The sequence below is a fragment of the Drosophila virilis genome, unplaced genomic scaffold (genome assembly GCF_030788295.1).
Source record: "Drosophila virilis strain 15010-1051.87 unplaced genomic scaffold, Dvir_AGI_RSII-ME tig00001170, whole genome shotgun sequence".
In the NCBI taxonomy this organism is placed as follows: domain Eukaryota; kingdom Metazoa; phylum Arthropoda; class Insecta; order Diptera; family Drosophilidae; genus Drosophila; species Drosophila virilis.
In genome coordinates, this window is record NW_027212828.1 from 1792202 (window position 1) to 1814275 (window position 22074).

The window sequence follows — 22074 nt, forward strand, 5'->3', positions numbered from 1 at the left end:
AAGCCAGCTTCATTCCTCTCTATCCGTGCTATGCATCAGCTGTCTATGGATGAGGAAACTAATTTTTCAATTGGATCTCGGATTTTGCGGCGTGACTTCTATGTTGATGACCTCATTTCAAGGGGTGATTCAATTCAAGAAGCAAAGGAACTTCTTAATCAGACGGCTGGAATCTTGGCAAGTGGGGGCTTCAAGTTGCGAAAGTGGTGCTCAAACAATTCTGCTGTACTGAAAGGGATACCCGTAGAGGACAGAGAATATTCCCTAAAGTTTGATGATGGTAGCGACATCACCAAAACTCTTGGACTCGCTTGGGACTCAGCGTCGGATCGATTGTTGTTTTCGTTTTCGTCCATTCAGCAGAGATCTAAACCATCCAAAAGGTCAATACTATCGACCATAGCTCGCTTGTATGACCCGCTTGGACTCATAGGGCCGGTAATTGCCAAGGCTAAAATCTTTATGCAGCAGATCTGGAAGGAGAAGCTTGAGTGGGACGAGAGCTTGCCATCATCACTGGCAAAAGCTTGGCATGATCTTTGCTACAGTTTTGAGAAATCAGAGTTTCTTAAATTTCCTCGTCTCGTGTCAATACCTGCAGCAGAGTTAGTAGCTCACGGTTTCTGCGACGCCAGCATCGAAGCATATGGGGCCTCTGTCAACGTCCTTTCTCGACGAACATCAGCCAGTTGTCAGCTGTTGTGTTCCAAATCGCGTGTAGCTTCTCTGAAAACAATCACAGTTCCAAAGCTAGAGCTCTGTGGTGCCGTCTTATTATCTAATCTCATGCGTCAGATATCTAAAATGAATCTGTTTGATGGAAAATTCTACTGTTGGTCGGATTCTTCTGTATGCCTTTCCTGGATAAGGACCGACCCTGCAAGCTCAATGTGCTTGTGGCTAATCGCGTCACAGCAGTTCAAGAGCTAACTCATGGCATGGAATGGCGTTACGTGCCTACTTCACTCAACCCGGCAGATATACTCTCGAGAGGATCTACGCCCAGTGAATTAGATCAATCGGCACTGTGGTTCAACGGGCCAGAATTTCTAGGTAAAAACAAATTGGAATGGCCTGCTTCTTGCTTGTCAGAAAGGACAGAACTCGAACTTAAGAAAAGGGTCCTTATTGCGTCATCTCCCTTCGTTGATATAACTGTCACTTGTAAATACGTCAACTCATTTGATACAATGCAGCGTATATTCGGATATATTTATAAATTCATACACAGAAGCAGGCATCCTGGACTAACAGTGTCTGATATACAACATGGGACCCAACTCTTACTAAGGTTCGTCCAGAGAGCACACCTGTGGGAAGAGATCAAATCATTGCAATCGAGAAGAGTTGTTAAACCGTCCAGTTGTATCGCATCACTTTACCCTTTTTTGGATGATTTCGGAATTCTTAGAGTTGATAGGCGCTTGAAAAACTCTTCGCTGGATTTCGACGCTCGCCAGCCAATAATTCTCCCGTGTAACCACCCCATCACAAACTCAGTCATGACACGGTTTCACAATCGGGACTTACACGCTGGTCCACGGGCACTTCTTGCTCATATTCGGTTGCAGTATTGGCCGATTGGTGAAAGGAAGACCGTATCCAAGGTGGTTGGAAAATGTGTGAGATGCTTTCGTGCCAAGCCTCGATTAATAGAGCATATAATGGGTGATCTGCCCAAAGAACGTTTGACTGCTTGTCGAGCCTTTGAAGTCTCTGGTGTTGACTATTGTGGACCATTCTTCTATAAGCCAGACGTACGAAATAAAGCTCCAGTCAAATGTTACATGGCTGTCTTCGTCTGCTTCGCGACTAAAGCGGTTCACCTGGAACTGGTCCAGGATCTGTCGACAGCTTCTTTCTTGAATGCGCTTAAGAGGTTTATATCGACTCGAAGCAGGCCATCTCAGATATGGTCGGATAACGCTACCAACTTTGTCGGCGCCAAAAACGAGCTTCTGGATCTCAAGCGTCTATTTACAAGTCGTAATCATATTGAGTCAGTGCATAATTTTTGCATGGCTGATTCCATTGATTGGAAATTTATACCTCCTCGTTCACCGCATTTTGGCGGCCTTTGGGAAGCAGCAGTGAAGCATCATTTTTATTGTGCAGTTGGATCTTGTGTTGTCAACTTCGAAGAGTTTCGCACCCTAGTCTGCCACATAGCATCGATAATTAATTCCAGCCATTGTTTCCTCTTTCAGAAGATCCAGCAGATCTAGATGTGCTCACTTCAGCTCATTTCTTGATTGGTGGACCCAGCTCATCGTTCTTTGAACCTGATTTGACGCACCTTCAATTCAATCGTCTGGATGGTTGGCAACGCGTAACGTACCTCCAACAACTGTTTTGGTTTCGCTGGCGTGAAGAATACTTAACGATGCTTCAACAGCGCTCCAAATGGCGTACTCCGAAACCAGGCCTATGCGTCAACGACATAGTACTCGTAAAGGATGAAAATCTCCCGCCTCTAAGGTGGCCACTGGCGAGAATCACAGAGTTAATCGTGGGAAAGGATGGAGTCGCTCGAGTAACCATTTAGCGCACCGCAACAGGAGAAGAGCTGCAAACAAGCTATGCCTATTGCCCATCAGGGAATTTGTTGAAAGCCCATGCCTTCCAACGGGGGGAGAATGTCTGGTTACGCAGCCAAAACAACTGGAGCGACCTCGCAACTGATAAGAGCAGCATCTTAATTTTATCTTATAATACTCGCTCTGCAAAGCAAGTGCCTAAATCTCGCTCTTAAGAATTCATTTACATAGAGCTGCCGCTCTTTGCTGTAACGATCGTTTGATTGCCCTAGCTTTACTTATGCAAAGGCCTCGATGCTGCGCATCGAGTTTAGTTAAGTCAGTTCGCTTCATGCATTTGGTACGCATCGGCCACTTGCATTACTCAAAATTATAACTAATAATTGTCGCTTCGCTAAAATTGGCACGTACTAATTCGGGTTCGCTTGCCTATATATAAACTATTGTTCTTAAATAATAAGCACAGACCAATTCGGGTCTGCCTGCTTCTCGTAACTTTAAGAAATATAAAACAATTTTGAACACAAAAAATAAATAGTTAATTATTTCTATTTGTGAAAGCTATTGAAAAAGCTCAATAGCGCAACAGTCATAAACATACACTTTGAACAATTTAGATGCAATTGATTGGTCGAACACCAAAGTTGCATAGCGTTCAAATCGTCTTGTAGACGAGAATGATGTAGGGAATTAGTGTATGATAGAAAAAGTTTGACATTGTCCGCATACATGAGTACACGGGCATGTGATATAACAGAGGGGAGATCATTTATAAAAAGAGTAAAGAGTAAAGGTCCAAGAAGATTAGAGTTAGAGTTAGAAGCTCACGGTTTCTGCGACGCCAGCATCGAAGCATATGGGGCCTCTGTCAACGTCCTTTCTCGACGAACATCAGCCAGTTGTCAGCTGTTGTGTTCCAAATCGCGTGTAGCTTCTCTGAAAACAATCACAGTTCCAAAGCTAGAGCTCTGTGGTGCCGTCTTATTATCTAATCTCATGCGTCAGATATCTAAAATGAATCTGTTTGATGGAAAATTCTACTGTTGGTCGGATTCTTCTGTATGCCTTTCCTGGATAAGGACCGACCCTGCAAGCTCAATGTGTTTGTGGCTAATCGCGTCACAGCAGTTCAAGAGCTAACTCATGGCATGGAATGGCGTTACGTGCCTACTTCACTCAACCCGGCAGATATACTCTCGAGAGGATCTACGCCCAGTGAATTAGATCAATCGGCACTGTGGTTCAACGGGCCAGAATTTCTAGGTAAAAACAAATTGGAATGGCCTGCTTCTTGCTTGTCAGAAAGGACAGAACTCGAACTTAAGAAAAGGGTCCTTATTGCGTCATCTCCCTTCGTTGATATAACTGTCACTTGTAAATACGTCAACTCATTTGATACAATGCAGCGTATATTCGGATATATTTATAAATTCATACACAGAAGCAGGCATCCTGGACTAACAGTGTCTGATATACAACATGGGACCCAACTCTTACTAAGGTTCGTCCAGAGAGCACACCTGTGGGAAGAGATCAAATCATTGCAATCGAGAAGAGTTGTTAAACCGTCCAGTTGTATCGCATCACTTTACCCTTTTTTGGATGATTTCGGAATTCTTAGAGTTGATAGGCGCTTGAAAAACTCTTCGCTGGATTTCGACGCTCGCCAGCCAATAATTCTCCCGTGTAACCACCCCATCACAAACTCAGTCATGACACGGTTTCACAATCGGGACTTACACGCTGGTCCACGGGCACTTCTTGCTCATATTCGGTTGCAGTATTGGCCGATTGGTGAAAGGAAGACCGTATCCAAGGTGGTTGGAAAATGTGTGAGATGCTTTCGTGCCAAGCCTCGATTAATAGAGCATATAATGGGTGATCTGCCCAAAGAACGTTTGACTGCTTGTCGAGCCTTTGAAGTCTCTGGTGTTGACTATTGTGGACCATTCTTCTATAAGCCAGACGTACGAAATAAAGCTCCAGTCAAATGTTACATGGCTGTCTTCGTCTGCTTCGCGACTAAAGCGGTTCACCTGGAACTGGTCCAGGATCTGTCGACAGCTTCTTTCTTGAATGCGCTTAAGAGGTTTATATCGACTCGAAGCAGGCCATCTCAGATATGGTCGGATAACGCTACCAACTTTGTCGGCGCCAAAAACGAGCTTCTGGATCTCAAGCGTCTATTTACAAGTCGTAATCATATTGAGTCAGTGCATAATTTTTGCATGGCTGATTCCATTGATTGGAAATTTATACCTCCTCGTTCACCCCATTTTGGCGGCCTTTGGGAAGCAGCAGTGAAGCATCATTTTTATTGTGCTGTTGGATCTTGTGTTGTCAACTTCGAAGAGTTTCGCACCCTAGTCTGCCACATAGCATCGATAATTAATTCCAGCCATTGTTTCCTCTTTCAGAAGATCCAGCAGATCTAGATGTGCTCACTTCAGCTCATTTCTTGATTGGTGGACCCAGCTCATCGTTCTTTGAACCTGATTTGACGCACCTTCAATTCAATCGTCTGGATGGTTGGCATCGCGTAACGTACCTCCAACAACTGTTTTGGTTTCGCTGGCGTGAAGAATACTTAACGATGCTTCAACAGCGCTCCAAATGGCGTACTCCGAAACCAGGCCTATGCGTCAACGACATAGTACTCGTAAAGGATGAAAATCTCCCGCCTCTAAGGTGGCCACTGGCGAGAATCACAGAGTTAATCGTGGGAAAGGATGGAGTCGCTCGAGTAACCATTTAGCGCACCGCAACAGGAGAAGAGCTGCAAACAAGCTATGCCTATTGCCCATCAGGGAATTTGTTGAAAGCCCATGCCTTCCAACGGGGGGAGAATGTCTGGTTACGCAGCCAAAACAACTGGAGCGACCTCGCAACTGATAAGAGCAGCATCTTAATTTTATCTTATAATACTCGCTCTGCAAAGCAAGTGCCTAAATCTCGCTCTTAAGAATTCATTTACATAGAGCTGCCGCTCTTTGCTGTAACGATCGTTTGATTGCCCTAGCTTTACTTATGCAAAGGCCTCGATGCTGCGCATCGAGTTTAGTTAAGTCAGTTCGCTTCATGCATTTGGTACGCATCGGCCACTTGCATTACTCAAAATTATAACTAATAATTGTCGCTTCGCTCAAATTGGCACGTACTAATTCGGGTTCGCTTGCCTATATATAAACTATTGTTCTTAAATAATAAGCACAGACCAATTCGGGTCTGCCTGCTTCTCGTAACTTTAAGAAATATAAAACAATTTTGAACACAAAAAAATAAATAGTTAATTATTTCTATTTGTGAAAGCTATTGAAAAAGCTCAATAGCGCAACAGTCATAAACATACACTTTGAACAATTTAGATGCAATTGATTGGTCGAACACCAAAGTTGCATAGCGTTCAAATCGTCTTGTAGACGAGAATGATGTAGGGAATTAGTGTATGATAGAAAAAGTTTGACATTGTCCGCATACATGAGTACACGGGCATGTGATATAACAGAGGGGAGATCATTTATAAAAAGAGTAAAGAGTAAAGGTCCAAGAAGATTACCTTGATGAACCCCAGAAGTAACGTGAACCCGTTTAGAGGTAGTCAACCTCAGTATTACTCTTTGGGTCCTACCTTTTAAATAAGAATTAATCCAAAGTAAAAGAGACATAGGGAAACCTATTTGGTCAAGTCTTAAAAGTAAAATATCATGGTGCACAGAGTCAAACGCCTTACTGAAGTCAGTGTAAATGATATCAGTTTGCATTTTCGAAAGGAAAGCATCATTTACCAAGGAAGTAAACTCAAGCAGATTGGTCGTAGTTGACCGATTCTTTACGAATCCATGTCGAACAGGGGAAACAACTGATTTGCAGAAATGCTGCAAATTCGAAGTGATTATTTTTTCAAATAATTAAGGAATAGCAGACAGTTTTGAATTCCCCTGGAATTTTGTATATCAGACTTCCCACAATTCTTGTGAATAGGAATGATGTAAGATTCTTTCCAAAGAGATGGAAAAACAGAAGTTTCAAGGGATAGATTAAAAAGCTTAAGCAATGGATAAAGAAGGGAAGAACTACACTCCTTGAGTAGACAACTAGGAATATTGTCCGGCCCAGGAGAGTAAGAAGATTTTAAAGAGTTTATAGCTAATAGGAGAGAGGATTGTGAAATATTGGGGGGAGGTATAGAAGTAGCGGAAGAAATAGTATAACGGTAAGAATTAGTATTAGGACAGACTGAAGAGTAAGTTGATTGGAAAAAATTAGCAAAGAGGTTAGCAGAATCAGTGTCATTGCTAGCTTTATCCATCCCAAGAGAAAAAGAAGATTTATGCTTCAAGTTTACAAAATTATAAGACTGTCTCTGATTTTGGGCAAATTGCCTTTTACAACGAGTTAGATAATTCTCAAAGCATTGAGAATTAAGAAGAAGGAAGTTCGACTTGGCTATGGAATATTTAGCCAAGTCTGTACACGAACCAGACATTTTAAACTCTTTAAAATATTTGGATTTTACATTTTTCAGATGTGATATTCTGGGAGTAAACCAGGGTGATTTTGAAAAAGTAGTCGAAGGAATTGACTTAGGAATACACACATCTAAGAGGGAGTTTAGGGTGATATAAAAAAAATTAATGGCTGTATTCATATCAACCGAGTAATATAAGAAAGACCAATCGGTTGCATAAATAAGCTGATTCAGCAAAGAATAATTTCCTTTGCGAAAGCAACTGCGGGGCTTATTGGCAGATGAGCACGAAATGAAAGGTTTACAATAGAGCATTGCAATCTCTAAAGTAGGATGATAGACATCCTCAAGAAGAGATAAAGGAGAGGACCTAGACACATTAAAAATAAGGAAGTCGTTAACAAATACAAGGTCAAGTATTTTATTCAAATGATTAGAAATTGAATTAATATGAAATAACGAAAGATCAAGCATGCAGTCTATAAAATCGTGCTGTGCTGAGGGCACTACATAATTTTCAGATGTTCGGCAAATTAAAATCACCCAACACCATTAATAGGTCATTATCACGCACGTGTGAAGAAACTTCTTTAATTATATATTTAATAATATGTTTCATATAAACTTGAATATCAGAAGAAGGTGGGACATAAGAGTATGTTACAGAGATATTCCGTGTAGGAAAAGACACCTTAACTGAGACAATCTCAGCGTCAGTAGGCGTACTAAAACAGAATAGTTCAGACTAGAGAGTGGCTTTAACGGCAATTAACACCCCCCCACCTCGAGTCGGTCGATCATTTCTATACAAAATAAAGTTATTCGATAAAATCCCAAAATCAGATATGGTTGAGTTTAACCATGTTTCTGAAAATGCTATTATATCCGAATCGAAGGAAGTGCTGGCCATAAAAGATTTATAAAGCTTTGAAATAAGACCTTTAACATTCTGATAATGAATAAAGATTTGGTCAGAAGATGAAGCTAGTTTTTTGTGGCAGAAATGGTACCCTGTATTGAAGGGACTGGAAGGGTGACAGACAGGTTACGCTTTTTAGGCTTGAACTCGTGAACAATCATGTGTGGAGGCCAAAATTTGGGATCATAAATGATTGGGAACATATCATGTGAAACATTTATTTTGAATGATGATATTTCACGAGGCGTGGAGAAATTAAATTTGGTTATTGATACGCTAGCAGAAGATTTGCTAGCAATATAGGCTGCCAATGACTCAGAAGTGGTGTCCGACGAAAGTCGAGACACATGCCTACGAGGGGCAACTACCGTTAAAGTAGGCGCTGATGGGGCTGTAGGTAATACAGGAGTTGGAGGAGCTAAAGAGGCACAATTGTTTTTAACAATCTGGGCAAGATTACGCGCAGGTCTGTCTTTGCGGCCAGGAGCTGACGGGGCTGAGGCAGTTTGAACTACTACTGGGGGGCTACAGGGGTCTGAACAGACGTAGAGGGCACTTACAAAAGTAATTACAAAAGAGGTCGATGTCGATGCATTCTGGGCACGACCAACGCAAGTCACCGCAGCCCTTCTTGGCAATAGCAGCAATCTTGTCGCAATCCCGCACAGTGAGACCTGTACATGTAGCATGCATCATATTCTCACACAGCCAGCAATTAACAAATTGCGGCAGTGCAGAATCATCAGCATGCTTGAACATGCACGGTTTCTTACAGCACGACATAATTATTAAATGCGTATGCAAGTTGCGAGAGCGCAGAGCAAAACGAAAACGGTGCGCAAGATAGAGCAAGTAAACACTCAAAAAACAATTATTCGTACACAAACAAATTGTTTGGAGCGAAAAGCAATAGTAAAAATTTTGGAGAGCGCGATGAGCAAGCAGAAAGTATGCAGCGAACACACGCACAAACAAGTGTATGCACAGGGGAGCACCAAAGCAAAAGAATCAAAACAGGCAATAACAACAACACGGAACTGACGCCGCGTTTTATAAATGCAATAATTAACAGACTTACGCTGCACAACAGTTTGGTATATTGTGAAATCATTCTTAGAATTTGCCTACAACGTAGAATATGACTGGCGCCAAAATACCGTACGAGTGAGGGGACGGCGTTGTCGCGCTGACGCCGAGTGTAGTCCAGCTTGCGTGTTACACATAGATCGATGAGTGAGTAGAAAATGCCAGCATATGTGTGCAGACGATTGCACACGCCGATTGGAATTCGCTTCACTCTTAAAGTTTGTGAGTCAACATGGAAGACCAGCCGCAAGAAATTAACAATACTGCGACATATATATATTCTTGATCAGCATCAATAGCCGAGTCCGTCTGTATGTCTGTCCGCTAGTCTGTGCGTGTGTATGAACGCAATTATAGCTGTAGGTCCTCCTAGTGCCTGCGTAGATCGAGTTTATTTCCGATAATCGATAGCTTACTCCGTTCCCAAGTAATCGATTAAAATAGATATATGCATCCTTTTTTTGAGCAAATAGGGTAAATAATAAGAGCTATAGTCACCAAACATGATATGTTGCTTGTACATTTTTTTTATATGTATATATATATATATCATGTATCTTTCAATCCAATTTAAGCCATAATTTAAGTGCAATTGAATTTTTGAGAGTACACAAATATCTATAGTACGACATGATATACTGTTGAAAATTTTATTAAGATGAGTGTTGCTCTATTGAGCTTTTTCAATAGATTTTACAAATAGAAATAATTAACCTTATTTTATTTCTTGTGTTCCAATTTGTTTCTATATATTTTAAAGGTAGGAAAAGCAGCAGACCCTTATTTGTCTGTGATTATTATTTAAGAACAATAGTGTTATATAGACAACCGAACCCGAATCGGTACGTGCCAATTTTAGCAAATCAACAATTATTAGTTGTAGTTTTGAGTAATGCAAGTGGCCGATGTGTACTAAACGCATGAAGCGAACGGCATTGAGACCTTCGCATAAGTAAAGCTAGGGCAATCAAACGATCGTTACAGCAAAGAGCGGCAGCTCTATGTAAATGAATTCTTAAGAGCGAAATTTAGGCAATTGCTTTGCAGACCGAATATTATAAGGTAAATTAAGATGCTGCTCTTATCAGTTACGAGGTCGCTCCAGTTGTTTTGGCTGCGTAGCCAGACATTCTCCCCCCGTTAGAAGGCATGGGCTCTCAACAGATTCCCTGATGGGCAATAGGCACAGCTTGTTTACTGCTTTTCTCATTTCTCCTGTTGCGGTGTGCAAAATGTCTACGCGAGCGACTCCATCCTTTCCGACAATTAACTCCGTGGTTCTCGCCAGTGGCCACCTTTGAGGCGGCAGATTTTCATCCTTTACGAGCACTATGTCGTTGACGCATAGGCCTGGTTTCGGAGTACGCCATTTGAAGCGTTGCTGAAGCAGTGTTAAGTATTTTTCACGCCAGCTAGACCAAAACAGTTGTTACTGGTCTTGAATTGAAGGTGCGCCACATCAGGATCAACGAACGATGAGCTGGGTCCACCAATTAAGAAATGAGCTGAGTGAGCACATCTAGATTTGCTGTATCTTTTGAAAGAGGAAACAATGGCCTGAAATTAATAATCGATGCTATGTGGCAGACTAGGGTGCGAAACTCTTCGAAGTTGACAACACAAGATCCAACAGCACGATAAAAATGATGCTTCACTGCTGCTTCCCAAAGGCCGCCAAAATGCGGTGAACGAGGAGGTATAAATTTCCAATCAATGGAATCAGCCATGCAAATATCTGTACTGAATCAATATGATTGCCACTGATGAATAGATGCTTGAGATCCAGAAGCTCGTTCTTGGCGCCGACAAAATTGGAAGCGTTATCCGACCATATCTGACATAAACCTTCTAAGCGCATTCAACAATAAATCTGTCCGCAGATACTTGACCAGTTCGAGGTGAACCGCTTTAGTCGCGGACTGCTTACTCTCAACCTTCCGACGTCAACCAACCGTAGGACAATTCTCGGTGTTGTCCTTCTACATAAGTTGATTATTGGCGACATAGATTCTCCTTTTCTGCTAGGGCGTCTTCAATTCTCTGTTCCGGCTAGACCAACCAGAAATTATCGCCCCTTATTCCTATCTAAGTGCACAACAGACTACGCTATGCACAATCCTTTTCCGTGCTTTGTAAAAATTATAATAGTTTGCATCACGTTTTCGCTAAAGAACTGTCTCTACCCCTAATAAAATCGTTGCTTTCAGGATACCTTCGGGAATTCCCAGCTATGAGCAGGGGCATAGCTTGCCGGACAGGCTGAAAAATTTTCCCCCACCGGGTCGGTGCTTTCCCACCACTTTTCTCTTTGTCCTATCTACTTAACACTCTTTATCTAACTTACATTGCTTTACTTTATTAACAATCTTCTTACTTTCTTTTTTCCTATTTATTTATTCTTTATTAATATAGCAAATTAAGATTATTTTTAATTTTACTTGAGATCACTTTTTTCCTACTTATAACCTTCTGCTTAGATGTAGGCTCTAATAGCGTCACTGACAAAATTAGCTGTGAAAAGGGGCACAGCTGGCCGGACAGGAAATAAAACACCTCCATCGGTCGGTGATGCTATTAAGAAAATTGTATCCTTTAACTAGGCTTTTAGCATATAATTCTATTGTACAATCTTTTGAATAATGAGGAAGACACTCGTTTTGTCGACCATTAATAAATAAATAAATAAATAAATTAGTTACCTCTTGAACTGCTGTGACGCGATTAGCCGATTAAACGGCGCCACAGAGCTCTAGCTTTGGAACTGTGATTGTTTTCAGCGGAGCTACATGCGATTTGGAACACAAAAGCTGACAGCTAGCTGATGTTCGTCGAGAAAGGACGTGGTCACAGGCCCCACATGCTTCGATGAAACCATGAACTTCTAACTCTGCTGCGGTATTTTCTCGTGTCGAGGAAATTAAAGAAACTGGGCCTTCTCAAAACTGCAGCAAAGATCATGCCAAGCTGTAGCTAGGGATGACGGTAAGCTCTCGTCGCACTTAAGCTTCTCCTTCCAGATCTGCTGCAAAAAGATTTTAGCCTTGGAGATTACCGGCCCTGTGAGTCCAAGCGGGTCATACAAGCGAGCTATGGTCGATAGTATTGATCTTTTGGACGGTTTGGATCTCTGCTGAATGGACGAAAAATAAAACATAAACCTATCCGACGCTGAGTCCCAAGCGAGTCCAAGAGTTTTGGTGATGTCGCTACCATCATCAATCTTTAGGGAAGATTCTCTGTCCTCTACGGGTATCCCTTTCAGTACAGCAGAATTGTTTGAGCACCACTTTCGCAACTCGAAGCCGCCAATTGCCAAGATTCCAGCCGTCTGATAAAGAATTTCCTTTGCTTCTTGAATTGATCACCCCCTGAAATAAGGTCATCAACATAGAAGTCTCGCCGCAGAATCCGAGATCCAATTGGAAAATTAGTTTCCTCATCCATAGACAGCTGATGCATAGCACGGACAGAGAGGAATGAAGCTGGCCTTGTTCCGTATGTAACTGTATCCAGCTTAAAAGTCTTTATATCCTGTTCTGGCGAGTCTCGCCACAGAATGCATTGGAGAAAATCATCCGGTGCTGAAACGTGTACGCATCGATACATTTTTCCAATGTCTCCTCTTAGGGCGATCGGGAAATTACGAAAACGAAGAAGGATATGAAACAGCCATCAATATTTCAATTAATGAATAACCTGACGAGGTATCTGCTGAGCTGTCGAAAACGACTCGCAACTGTATCGTTGAACTGTCTTCTTTAAAGACACAGCAATGAGGAAGAAAGTATTGTAAAAGTCCTATAGACTCTGGAGCAACAAGTGGCATATGGCCAAGATCCAAGAATTCCTTTAGAAAGTTTGAATATTGAATCTTCAGATCTGGACGATTTAGTAGTTTGCGTTCCAGGGTCAGGACGTCCCCAGACATACCAAACTTCGTTTGAAGGGTAAACGAACTAAATATTGGCCACTAGGCAATCTGATATGAGTCTTTACGAAAAGTTCTTCACAAATATTTTCTTCCTTTGAAGTGGTAGGTGTAATTTCCAAGCAGGATTCTATCTCCCAAAATCTTCGCATCAATTCATCAACACGATCTTCAGAACTTGACTCAAGTTTGCTGTATAGTTACAAGCCTTTTTGAACAAATTAACTAGCACTGCTTTGTGTGCAACGTAGTTCGAAGTTTTATATTTTTTTTCGAATGTATTTATTTACCGCACAGGGCACTTATTATAATTTACGAAATCTTACAATATTGCTCGGCAGTCAGCTCGAAATAGTTGTGCCTTGCTTGCGATCAAACGAAAAACAAAACTATATGCAAAACGAACGAAATTGAGCTCCTCTCAGAACGATGGGCAGCGAGAGTCAATGCAGGAGGCAAAGGGGCCGATGAAGAGAGTAGGCAGCAACTTACAAAGAGCAAACATAATTTGCTCTTAAGCTGTATTTATGATTATTGTATTCTGCTGTTACTGAAGAAGCGTTAAATACTCTTCGCGCCAACAGGCCCAAAATACTTGTTGGAGATATGTGACGCGCTGAAAATAGCTAAGCCGATTGAAATTAAGCTTCCTTAGATCAGGCTCAATGTATGACGAAGATGGCGCTGTACCCAGAAAGTGTGCGGGTGTCAAGACGTCAGATCATCGGGATGCTCTGAAAGTGGAAGTAATGGACGAGAATTAATAATTGCCGTGATGTGGCAGACGAGCGTGCGCAGCGAATCGAAGTCCAAGATGGAAGGGCCGACAGAGCGATAAAAGTGGTGCTTCGCAGTCTTCACAGCGGCTTCCCATAGCCCGCCAAAGTGTGGAGAGCGATGAGGGATGAACGACCATTTAATTGAATCCGAAAGGCAAAACTCGTGAACAGCTTCGACATGCTCGTCACTCAGGAACGGGCGGCACAGATCTGCCAGCTCATTCTTAGCGCTTACGAAGTTTGACGCATTGTCAGAGCAGATCCTTGAAGGTCGAGTGCGAGTCAAGATGAACCGTTTTAGGCCGTTTCGAAACGATATTGTAGACGAATCCTTTACAAGCTCTAAGTGTATTGCCTTTGTAGCGAAGCATATGAACTGGCTAATGAAGCATTTCATGGGAGGCCTGTTGCGGACTTTACTCTTGTAGAAGAATGGTCCACAGTAATCAACGGCAGTGATCATAAAAGGATACGATGTGTCGAGACGATCAGCTGGTAGATCTGTCATTATGTGCTCTACCAATCGTGGCTTGGCACGAAAACAGATTGTGCATTTGGCAACAATACTAAAGACTGTTTTACGACCGCCAATGGGCCATTGGCGCCGATTCGAAGCCAATACGGCGCGAGGTCCAGCATGCAAATTCCGTTTATGAAAGTGGATTATTATTGCTCGGGTCACAGGATGCTGGCGAAGCAATATAATCGGATGTCGCGCTGAGAAGTCCAACAACGAATTTTTCAGTCGTCCACCGATGCGGAGTAAGCCGAAGTCGTCGAAAAATGGCACGAGAGAGGCCATTGAGCTAGACCGTTTGACGGGCCTTCCTTCCATAAGTCTAAGAGTAGCCATTTGCACTGACCGTAGCAACAGATGTGTGCCATGACGCACGTGGCTTACAGTTAGCTAAGATTCTCGGATTCGATTTACAAACTTGTAAATGTATGTAAAGACGCGTTGAAGCTTGGAGAACGAGTTGATGAAATTGCAGCCAATTGGGAGATCAAGTTGCGCTGCAGTTCCGAGTAAAACCTTGTGTCGGAGTTCTGCAAGGATTCGGCAGGTACACAGGAAGCAGGCCACTCTTCCTTTTCTTTTCTGACAAAGCTTGGGCCATGGGCCCATAACGGAGACCTGGAAAGCTCACTGGGCAGCGCTCCTCGTGAAATTATATCCGCCGGGTTTAATTCAGTGGGAATATGATGCCATTCCATGCTAGTAGTGAGCTCTTGGATGGCTGCGAACCGATTGGCAACGAAAATATTGAATTTGGAAGCATCATTATGAATCCAAGCTAAAACTACAGCAGAGTCTGAGCAACAGTAATAACGACAGCTAAACACTTTTAGTTGGCAGATTTCGCTGAAAAGTTCAGCCAATAATGCAGCTCCGCAGAGTTCCAGCTTTGGTACAGTGATGGTTTCCACAGGCGTGACACGCGACTTGGAACACAAGGGACGTACGCTTGTGTTGCCATGGCACTTTAAAACTGTATAGACGCATGCCCCATAAGCGCTCAGGCTGGCATCACAAAATCCGTGAATCTCAACTGTGAATTGCTGAGTCTGCTCAAAATCAGCGCAGAAGTTGACCCAGGCTGTGCTTAAGTGTACAGGCAAGCTCTCATCCCAGTCCAGTTTTTCTCTCCAGAGATCCCGCATAAAAATTTTAGATTTTGTTATTACAGGACCAACAAGACCGAGGGGGTCGTAAAAACGAGCAATTGAGGAGAGGATCGATCGTTTTGTCAGTCTCGAGGGTAGCCTCAGTGGAAAAAAGAAAAAAGAGAACAGTCTGAAGCGGGATCCCAAACGATATCGATATATCGCTGCCATCGTTGAAGTTAAGCAGCGAGTACAGTAGCGTCGCTAGAACACAATTTTCGCAGCTTAAAGTTGTCCTTAGTGAGTAGTCCAGAAGTTTGCTTCAATATCTCAACTGCTTTCTGAACACAGCTACCACCAGAGATGAGATCATCCACGTAGAAATCCCTTTTAATAATGTCAGCGCCAATAGGAAATGCCTTCTGCTCATCCATGGCCAGTTCGTGCATAGCCCGCACTGAGAGAAACGATGCTGGTTTTGTGCCGTAGGTAACGGTGTCTAATTTGTAAGTCTTTGTATCTTCTGATGCTTAGAATCACGCCACAGGATACATTGAAGATAGCTGTCTGCTGGTTCGACTCGTACGCATCGATACATTTTGCATATGTCGCCTGTGAGGGCGAATGCGAATGTACAAAAACGCATCAGTATCTAAAACAGTTTCGGTTGGATGGTAGGACCTGCCATCAGTGCATCATTCAGCGAGTGTCCAGAGGTAGTAGCTGCCGATCCATCAAACACGACCCTTAGCTTGGTTGCAGTACTATCCTCCATCAGCACGCAGTGATGTGGCAGATAGTATTTGCATTGGCCCAGTGCAGCTAAGCTATTAAGTGGCATATGATTTAAGTCAAGATATTCCTTGGTAAATGCTGTATGCTGGGTTTTCAAAGTTGGATTTATTTATTTATTTATTTGTTTATTTATTAATGGTCGACAAAACGAGTGTCTTCCTCATTATTCAAAAGATTGTACAATAGAATTATATGCTAACAGCCTAGTTAAAGGATACAATTTTCTAAATAGCATCACCGACCGATGGAGGTGTTTTATTTCCTGTCCGGCCAGCTGTGCCCCTTTTCACAGCTAATTTTGTCAGTGGCGGTATTAGAGCCGACATCTAAGCAGAATGTTGTAAGAAGGAAAAAAGTGATCTCAAGTAAAATTAAAAATAATCTTAATTTGCTATATTAATAAAGAAAATATAATAAATAGGAAAAAAGAAAGTAAGAAGATTGTTAATAAAGTAAAGCAATGTAAGGTAGATAAAGAGTGTTAAGTAGATAGGACAAAGAGAAAAGTAATGGGAAAGCACCGACCCGGTGGGGGAAAATTTTTCAGCCTGTCCGGCAAGCTATGCCCCTGCTCATAGCTGGGAATGGTTAGCGACTTCCCGAAGGTATCCTGAAAGCAACGATTTTATTAAGGGTAGAGACAGTTCGGTAGAGAAAACGTGATGCAAACTATTATAATTTTTACATAGCACGCGAAAAGGATTGTGCATAGCGTAATCTGTTGTGCACGTAGATAGTAATAAGGGGTGATAATTTCTGGTTGGTCTAGCCGGAACAGAGAATTGAAGACGCCCTAGCAGAAAAGGAGAATCTATGTCGCCAATAATCAACTTATGTAGAAGGAAAACACCGAGAATTGTCCTACGGTTGGCTAACGACGGAAGGTTGAGAAAAAGCAGTATGCTGGAGTAGGACGGCAACCGAAGATTAAGGTCCCAATTTAAACCTCGTAAGGCAAAAGGCAGAAATTGCTTCTGAACAGATTCAATACGATCCTGGCTGCTGTAATACTGTGGAGACCAGATGCAAGAGCAGTATTCAAGGATAGGGCGAACAAGAGAGATGTACAGAAGTTTTGTTATACAAGAATCGTTAAAATCTTTAGACCATCGTTTAATGAATCCAAGTACACCTTTTGCCTCATTAACAATGGTATCTATGTGAAGATTGAAACAGAGTTTAGAATCAAAAATAACGCCTAGATCCTTAACTGTTAGTATACGTTGCAAAGAGATATTGTCGATTGTATAACTGACAAGATAAGGTGTAGTACGATTAAATGTCATAAACATACACTTTGAACAATTAAGATGCAATTGATTGGCCGAACACCACAGTTGCATAGCGTTCAAATCGTCTTGTAGACGAGAATGATGTAGGGGGTTAGTGTATGATAGAAAAAGTGTGACATCGTCCGCATACATGAGTACATGGGCATGTGTTATAACAGAGGGAAGATCATTTATACAAAGAGTAAAGAGTAAAGGTCCAAGATGACTACCTTGAGGAACACCAGAAGTAACGTGAACCCTTTTAGAGGTAGTCAACCTCAGTATTACTCTTTGGGTCCTACCTTTTAAATAAGAATTAATCCAAAGTAAAAGGGACAGAGGGAAACCTATTCGGTCAAGTTTAAAAAGTGAAATGTCATGATGCACAGAGTCAAACGCCTTACTGAAGTCAGTGTAAATGACATCAGTTTGCATTTTCGAAAGGAAAGCATCATTTACCAAGTAAGTAAACTCAAGCAGATTGGTCGTAGTTGACCGATTCTTTACGAATCCATGTCGAGCAGGGGAAACAACTGATTTGCAGAAATGCTGCAAATTCGAAGTGATTATTTTTTCAAATAATTTAGGAATAGCGGACAGTTTTGCAAAGCCCCTGTAATTTTGTATATCAGACTTCCCACCTTTCTTGTGAAGAGGAATGATATAAGATTCTTTCCAAGGAGATGGAAAGACAGAAGTTTCAAGGGATAGATTAAAAAGCTTTAGCAATGGATAAAAAAGGGAAGAACTACACTCCTTGAGTAGACAACTAGGAATATTGTCCGGCCCAGGAGAGTAAGAAGATTTTAAAGAGTTTATAGCTAATAGGAGAGAGGAGTGTGAAATAATGGGGAGAGGTATAGAACTAGCGGAAGAAATAGTATAAGGGTAAGAATTAGTATTAGGACAGACTGAAGACTAAATTGATTGCGGTCTAGTTTCCTTTCTAAATTAAGGAATCGGCGAAGCGCCTGTTGACAGAAGTCATCCAGCTGATCCAGGCTTAGTCGAAGCGGTAAGCGAACTGAATACTCGCCAGTCGGCAGACGCTTAAAATTGGCCTGAAAGTGTGCCTCGCATTCACGCTCCTCCCTGTTTGGTGATGACTCAGGCTCGGTACAAGATTCCAGCTCCCAAAACCGACGGATTAATTCGTCAATCTGTGCATTCGTCTGCAGATGCGAGTCTAGCAGCAGATCTGGATTCATCACTAATTGCCTAGCCACGGCTGATCTGGCCAACGCAGGGCAGATCGGAAAACAGACTGGCTCCGATCAACATGTCGATTTGCTGAGATTTGAAGAATTCAGGATTAGCTAGTTGTATGTTTGACGGAATGTTCCATGATGCAGGGTCAAAGGTGAAGCCAGGCTGATTATCGGTGATGGATGCTGCAATCAATGCCGGGATGCATGTAGAGTATTCAGACACTCGAGATTGGACATTGATGTTTACCGAAAAACCATCTGACAAAAACGCTGCATCACCAATGCCAGAGACGACTGCTGTGGACTTGAATTTGCGCAGCTGGTGCTGATGAGCAAGACGAGAGGTGATGATGTACAATTGCGACCTCTGGGTCGGGCACCAAGGATCCAGCGCGATTTTTTACATTGATGACGGCAGTGGCAAGTAAGACAACATCGTGCTTAAGATGCTGGTCGATGAAGAGTGTCGACGATGAAGTTGCCGCCAGGACGTTTTGAGATGACGTATAAGTTTCGACTTCTTGAACATTGTGTGAGCTAGAAGCAACGCTGTGACTGCTTGTGTTGCCAAGATGCAACAGGCTATGATGTTTGCTTCCACAGACTCTGCAAGTGCTGGAACCACAGACTCTCAGCTGATGTCCCCTTTGCAGGCAATTAAGGCACAGCGAAAGCCGTTTGGCTTCATGAAGGCGCAGCGAGGGCGATAATTTTAATGGCAGACATTTATAAATGGAGTGGCCTGCGGCTTCACAAAATACATATGCATATGTTCCATTCTTGGTCACCACAAACGTTCTTCTTCTACTGTTGTTCTGGCCCACCTGGGAGCCAGGCGTGTACATTGTCGTCGCGTGATGCGCATTTTTCAGCCTTTGACAACGTTTCTCATTGAAAGCTGTAAGCCGCTCACATGATGGTATGACGTACAACGGCGCATCATCCCCCCAGCTAGCTTGCGTAGCGCTATCTAGATTTTGCAGCAGTGTGTGTACTATGTTGCAGCCGGCAATCTGTTCCACTCTGCCCATCGATTTTAACGCACGTAAATGAGAGTTGACCTTATCTGAGAATTCGCGCAGTTGTGTCGTCGCACCCTTATCCACCTTTCTTAAACCCAAAATTTCAGCAATATGTGCCTGAAAAACAAGACGCTTGTTATTAAAACACTTATCAAGCAGTTCTAAGGCGGCAGCATAATTAGCGTTTGACATTTCCAACGAGCGAATTGTATCCAGCGCTGTTCCTTTGAGGCATGTCCATAGATGCTGAAGTTTTACAATGTTGGTCAAATACGGATCCTTATCAATGACCGTGGTGAACATATTCGGGAAGTCAGACCATTCTGCGTAGCTTCCAGTAAACTCCGGCAATTTAAGTTGAGGCAATCGAGAGTGGTTTGGAACAACAAAAGTAGAGCGCGGATCATCGGCTGCAGCGGAATTGAAAGTGGAGCAATGTGGAGTCTGCTGAATCTTGCTTCGGTCTCCGCGCTCGCGTTGAAGGGACACTCGTAGCCGCCTAATGGTTGACTCAAAGCTTGACTGAAGATCCTATTCAACGCTGGTCTGACTCACATCCAACAAACTGTCATAGATTGTTTCAAATTTCGCCTGCAAGTCAGATGCTATGCATATGAAATCTTGCAGCTGGTAGTCATCAACATCGCGAAATCGCACGGGATCAAGTTCAGAGAACAATATATTGACTCGATCACTTAAATTCTTAATCTTTGCTTTAAGAACTGCAGCCTGTGTTCCAACCGCCACTTGATTAGCAGCCTCATTTTCATTTGCACTTGCACCTTCATGAAACATTGTTAATGTAGCGCACAACAAAGTTCACACAGCCGAACTACAATACAAAATTTGCGGGCACAAGTGTTTGTTTTAGCAAGATAGCGTATAGCTGGTTAAAGCGCGCGACGATTAACGGCGATTTTTCTACGGCGTCTAGGTACAACGACAAACTGTATGCATATGCACAAGCAAGCGGTTAAGTACAGTTATTAGAGAGACCTGGTTAAATTCATCACTTTACGTTGAGTCTCGCAGCACTTAACGCACAACCTTTTGTGAATATGCGCAATGAAATTATAAAACAAAATGCGAACAGAAGGGAAACGAAAGAGTAATAAAGAAAAAAGAAAGAAATCACGTCGGGGTCACCAAAATGTGTAGTTACAAGCCTTTTTGCAACAAATTAATTAACACTGCTTTGTTTGCAACGAAGTTAGAAGTTTTATATTTTTTTTCGAATGAATTTATTTACCGCACAGGGCACTTATTATAATTTACGAAATCTTACAATATTGCTCGGCAGTCAGCTCGAAATAGTTGTGCCTTGCTTGCGATCAAACGAAAAACAAAACTATATGCAAAACGAACGAAATTGAGCTCCGCTCACAACGATGGGCAGCGGGAGTCAATGCAGGAGGCAAAGGGCCGATGAAGAGAGTAGGCAGCAACTTACAAAGAGCAAACATCCTTTGCTCTTAAGCTGCAATTATGTTTATTGTCTTCTGCTGTTATCTCTACCGGTCATTTGACCAAACATTTGCTTTGCTTTACCATTAACGTAGAACCACTCAAGCGCGGTCCGCCTCCAGAAACTACCCAACCAAGCCGTGTTTTTTGAAGACACGGTAGTCCTGGGAGAAGCCTTATCTGGCCGACACTGAGAAGGTCATCAAAAAGGGTAGTACCAAGCAGCAAGTCCACGCGTTGAGGCTTAAAGAAAGACGGATCTGCAAGTTTTATGTTATCGGGAATGTTCCAATTCGTCATGTTGATAGCAAAACTCGGTTGACTATCAGTTATGTTAGGCGCTTCCAGAACTGTGAGGCATGTTGAGTATTCAGAGATTTGAGACTGTATTGTGAAAGTGACCATGTTTCCTTCTGTTTCAAAACGATAATTTCCTAGACCAGAGAAAAAGGCTAAGGACTTGTGCTTCTTTAGCTGAAGCTGTTGAGAAAGGCGCAAAGTTATAAGGTGAAGCTGAGAACCGGAACCCAAAAGGGCACGACAAGGTATCAAAGTGCCGAACCGATTTTTAACGAAGACCATAGCGGCGACATCACTACTGAAATACTGGGAAACAAGGGAGGTGGAGGTAGATGGCGACGACTAAGCGAAAGAGGCATGGGCTATCGGCGATGAATTAGCAGGCTCAGTCAGCTGACCAGACGGAAATACAGAATTATTATTATTTAAATGCAGCAGGAAATGATGTTTCGCCCCGCAGGTCCGACAGCATCCAGAGCTGCATGATCGCAATTGGTGACCTTTCTTTAGGAAATTCAAGCACAATGCAACTCGTTTTGCCTCCCAAAGCCGTAATGCAGGGGTCAAATTTCCAAACCGGGCACAATTATGGATATAATGACCAGGGCTGTTACAAAAGACGCATACAGGGGCGGCGTGCTTAGTAGTGATAAATGACGATCTACGTGTGTTAATTGCTCTAGTTTTTCCTA

At 42.5% G+C, this 22074-nt stretch overlaps 3 protein-coding genes across 3 annotated transcripts; all 3 read right to left on the bottom strand.

Moving 5' to 3' along the window:
- Window positions 1–13646: 13646 nt before the first annotated feature.
- LOC138911508 (uncharacterized) lies at window positions 13647–14225 on the bottom strand. The gene has a single exon (XM_070210828.1). It carries the CDS (start codon window positions 14223–14225, stop codon window positions 13647–13649), a length of 579 nt encoding a protein of 192 aa, XP_070066929.1.
- Window positions 14226–15561: 1336 nt separating this feature from the next.
- Window positions 15562–18596, bottom strand: LOC138911509 (uncharacterized). The gene is made up of 3 exons (XM_070210829.1): window positions 18301–18596; window positions 16004–16149; window positions 15562–15821 (listed from the first exon to the last, which is right to left on the bottom strand). Exons 1-3 carry the CDS (start codon window positions 18594–18596, stop codon window positions 15562–15564), a joined length of 702 nt encoding a protein of 233 aa, XP_070066930.1.
- Window positions 18597–18606: 10 nt separating this feature from the next.
- On the bottom strand, window positions 18607–19921 carry LOC138911510 (uncharacterized). The gene is made up of 3 exons (XM_070210830.1): window positions 19877–19921; window positions 19001–19735; window positions 18607–18921 (listed from the first exon to the last, which is right to left on the bottom strand). Exons 1-3 carry the CDS (start codon window positions 19919–19921, stop codon window positions 18607–18609), a joined length of 1095 nt encoding a protein of 364 aa, XP_070066931.1.
- Window positions 19922–22074: the final 2153 nt, after the last annotated feature.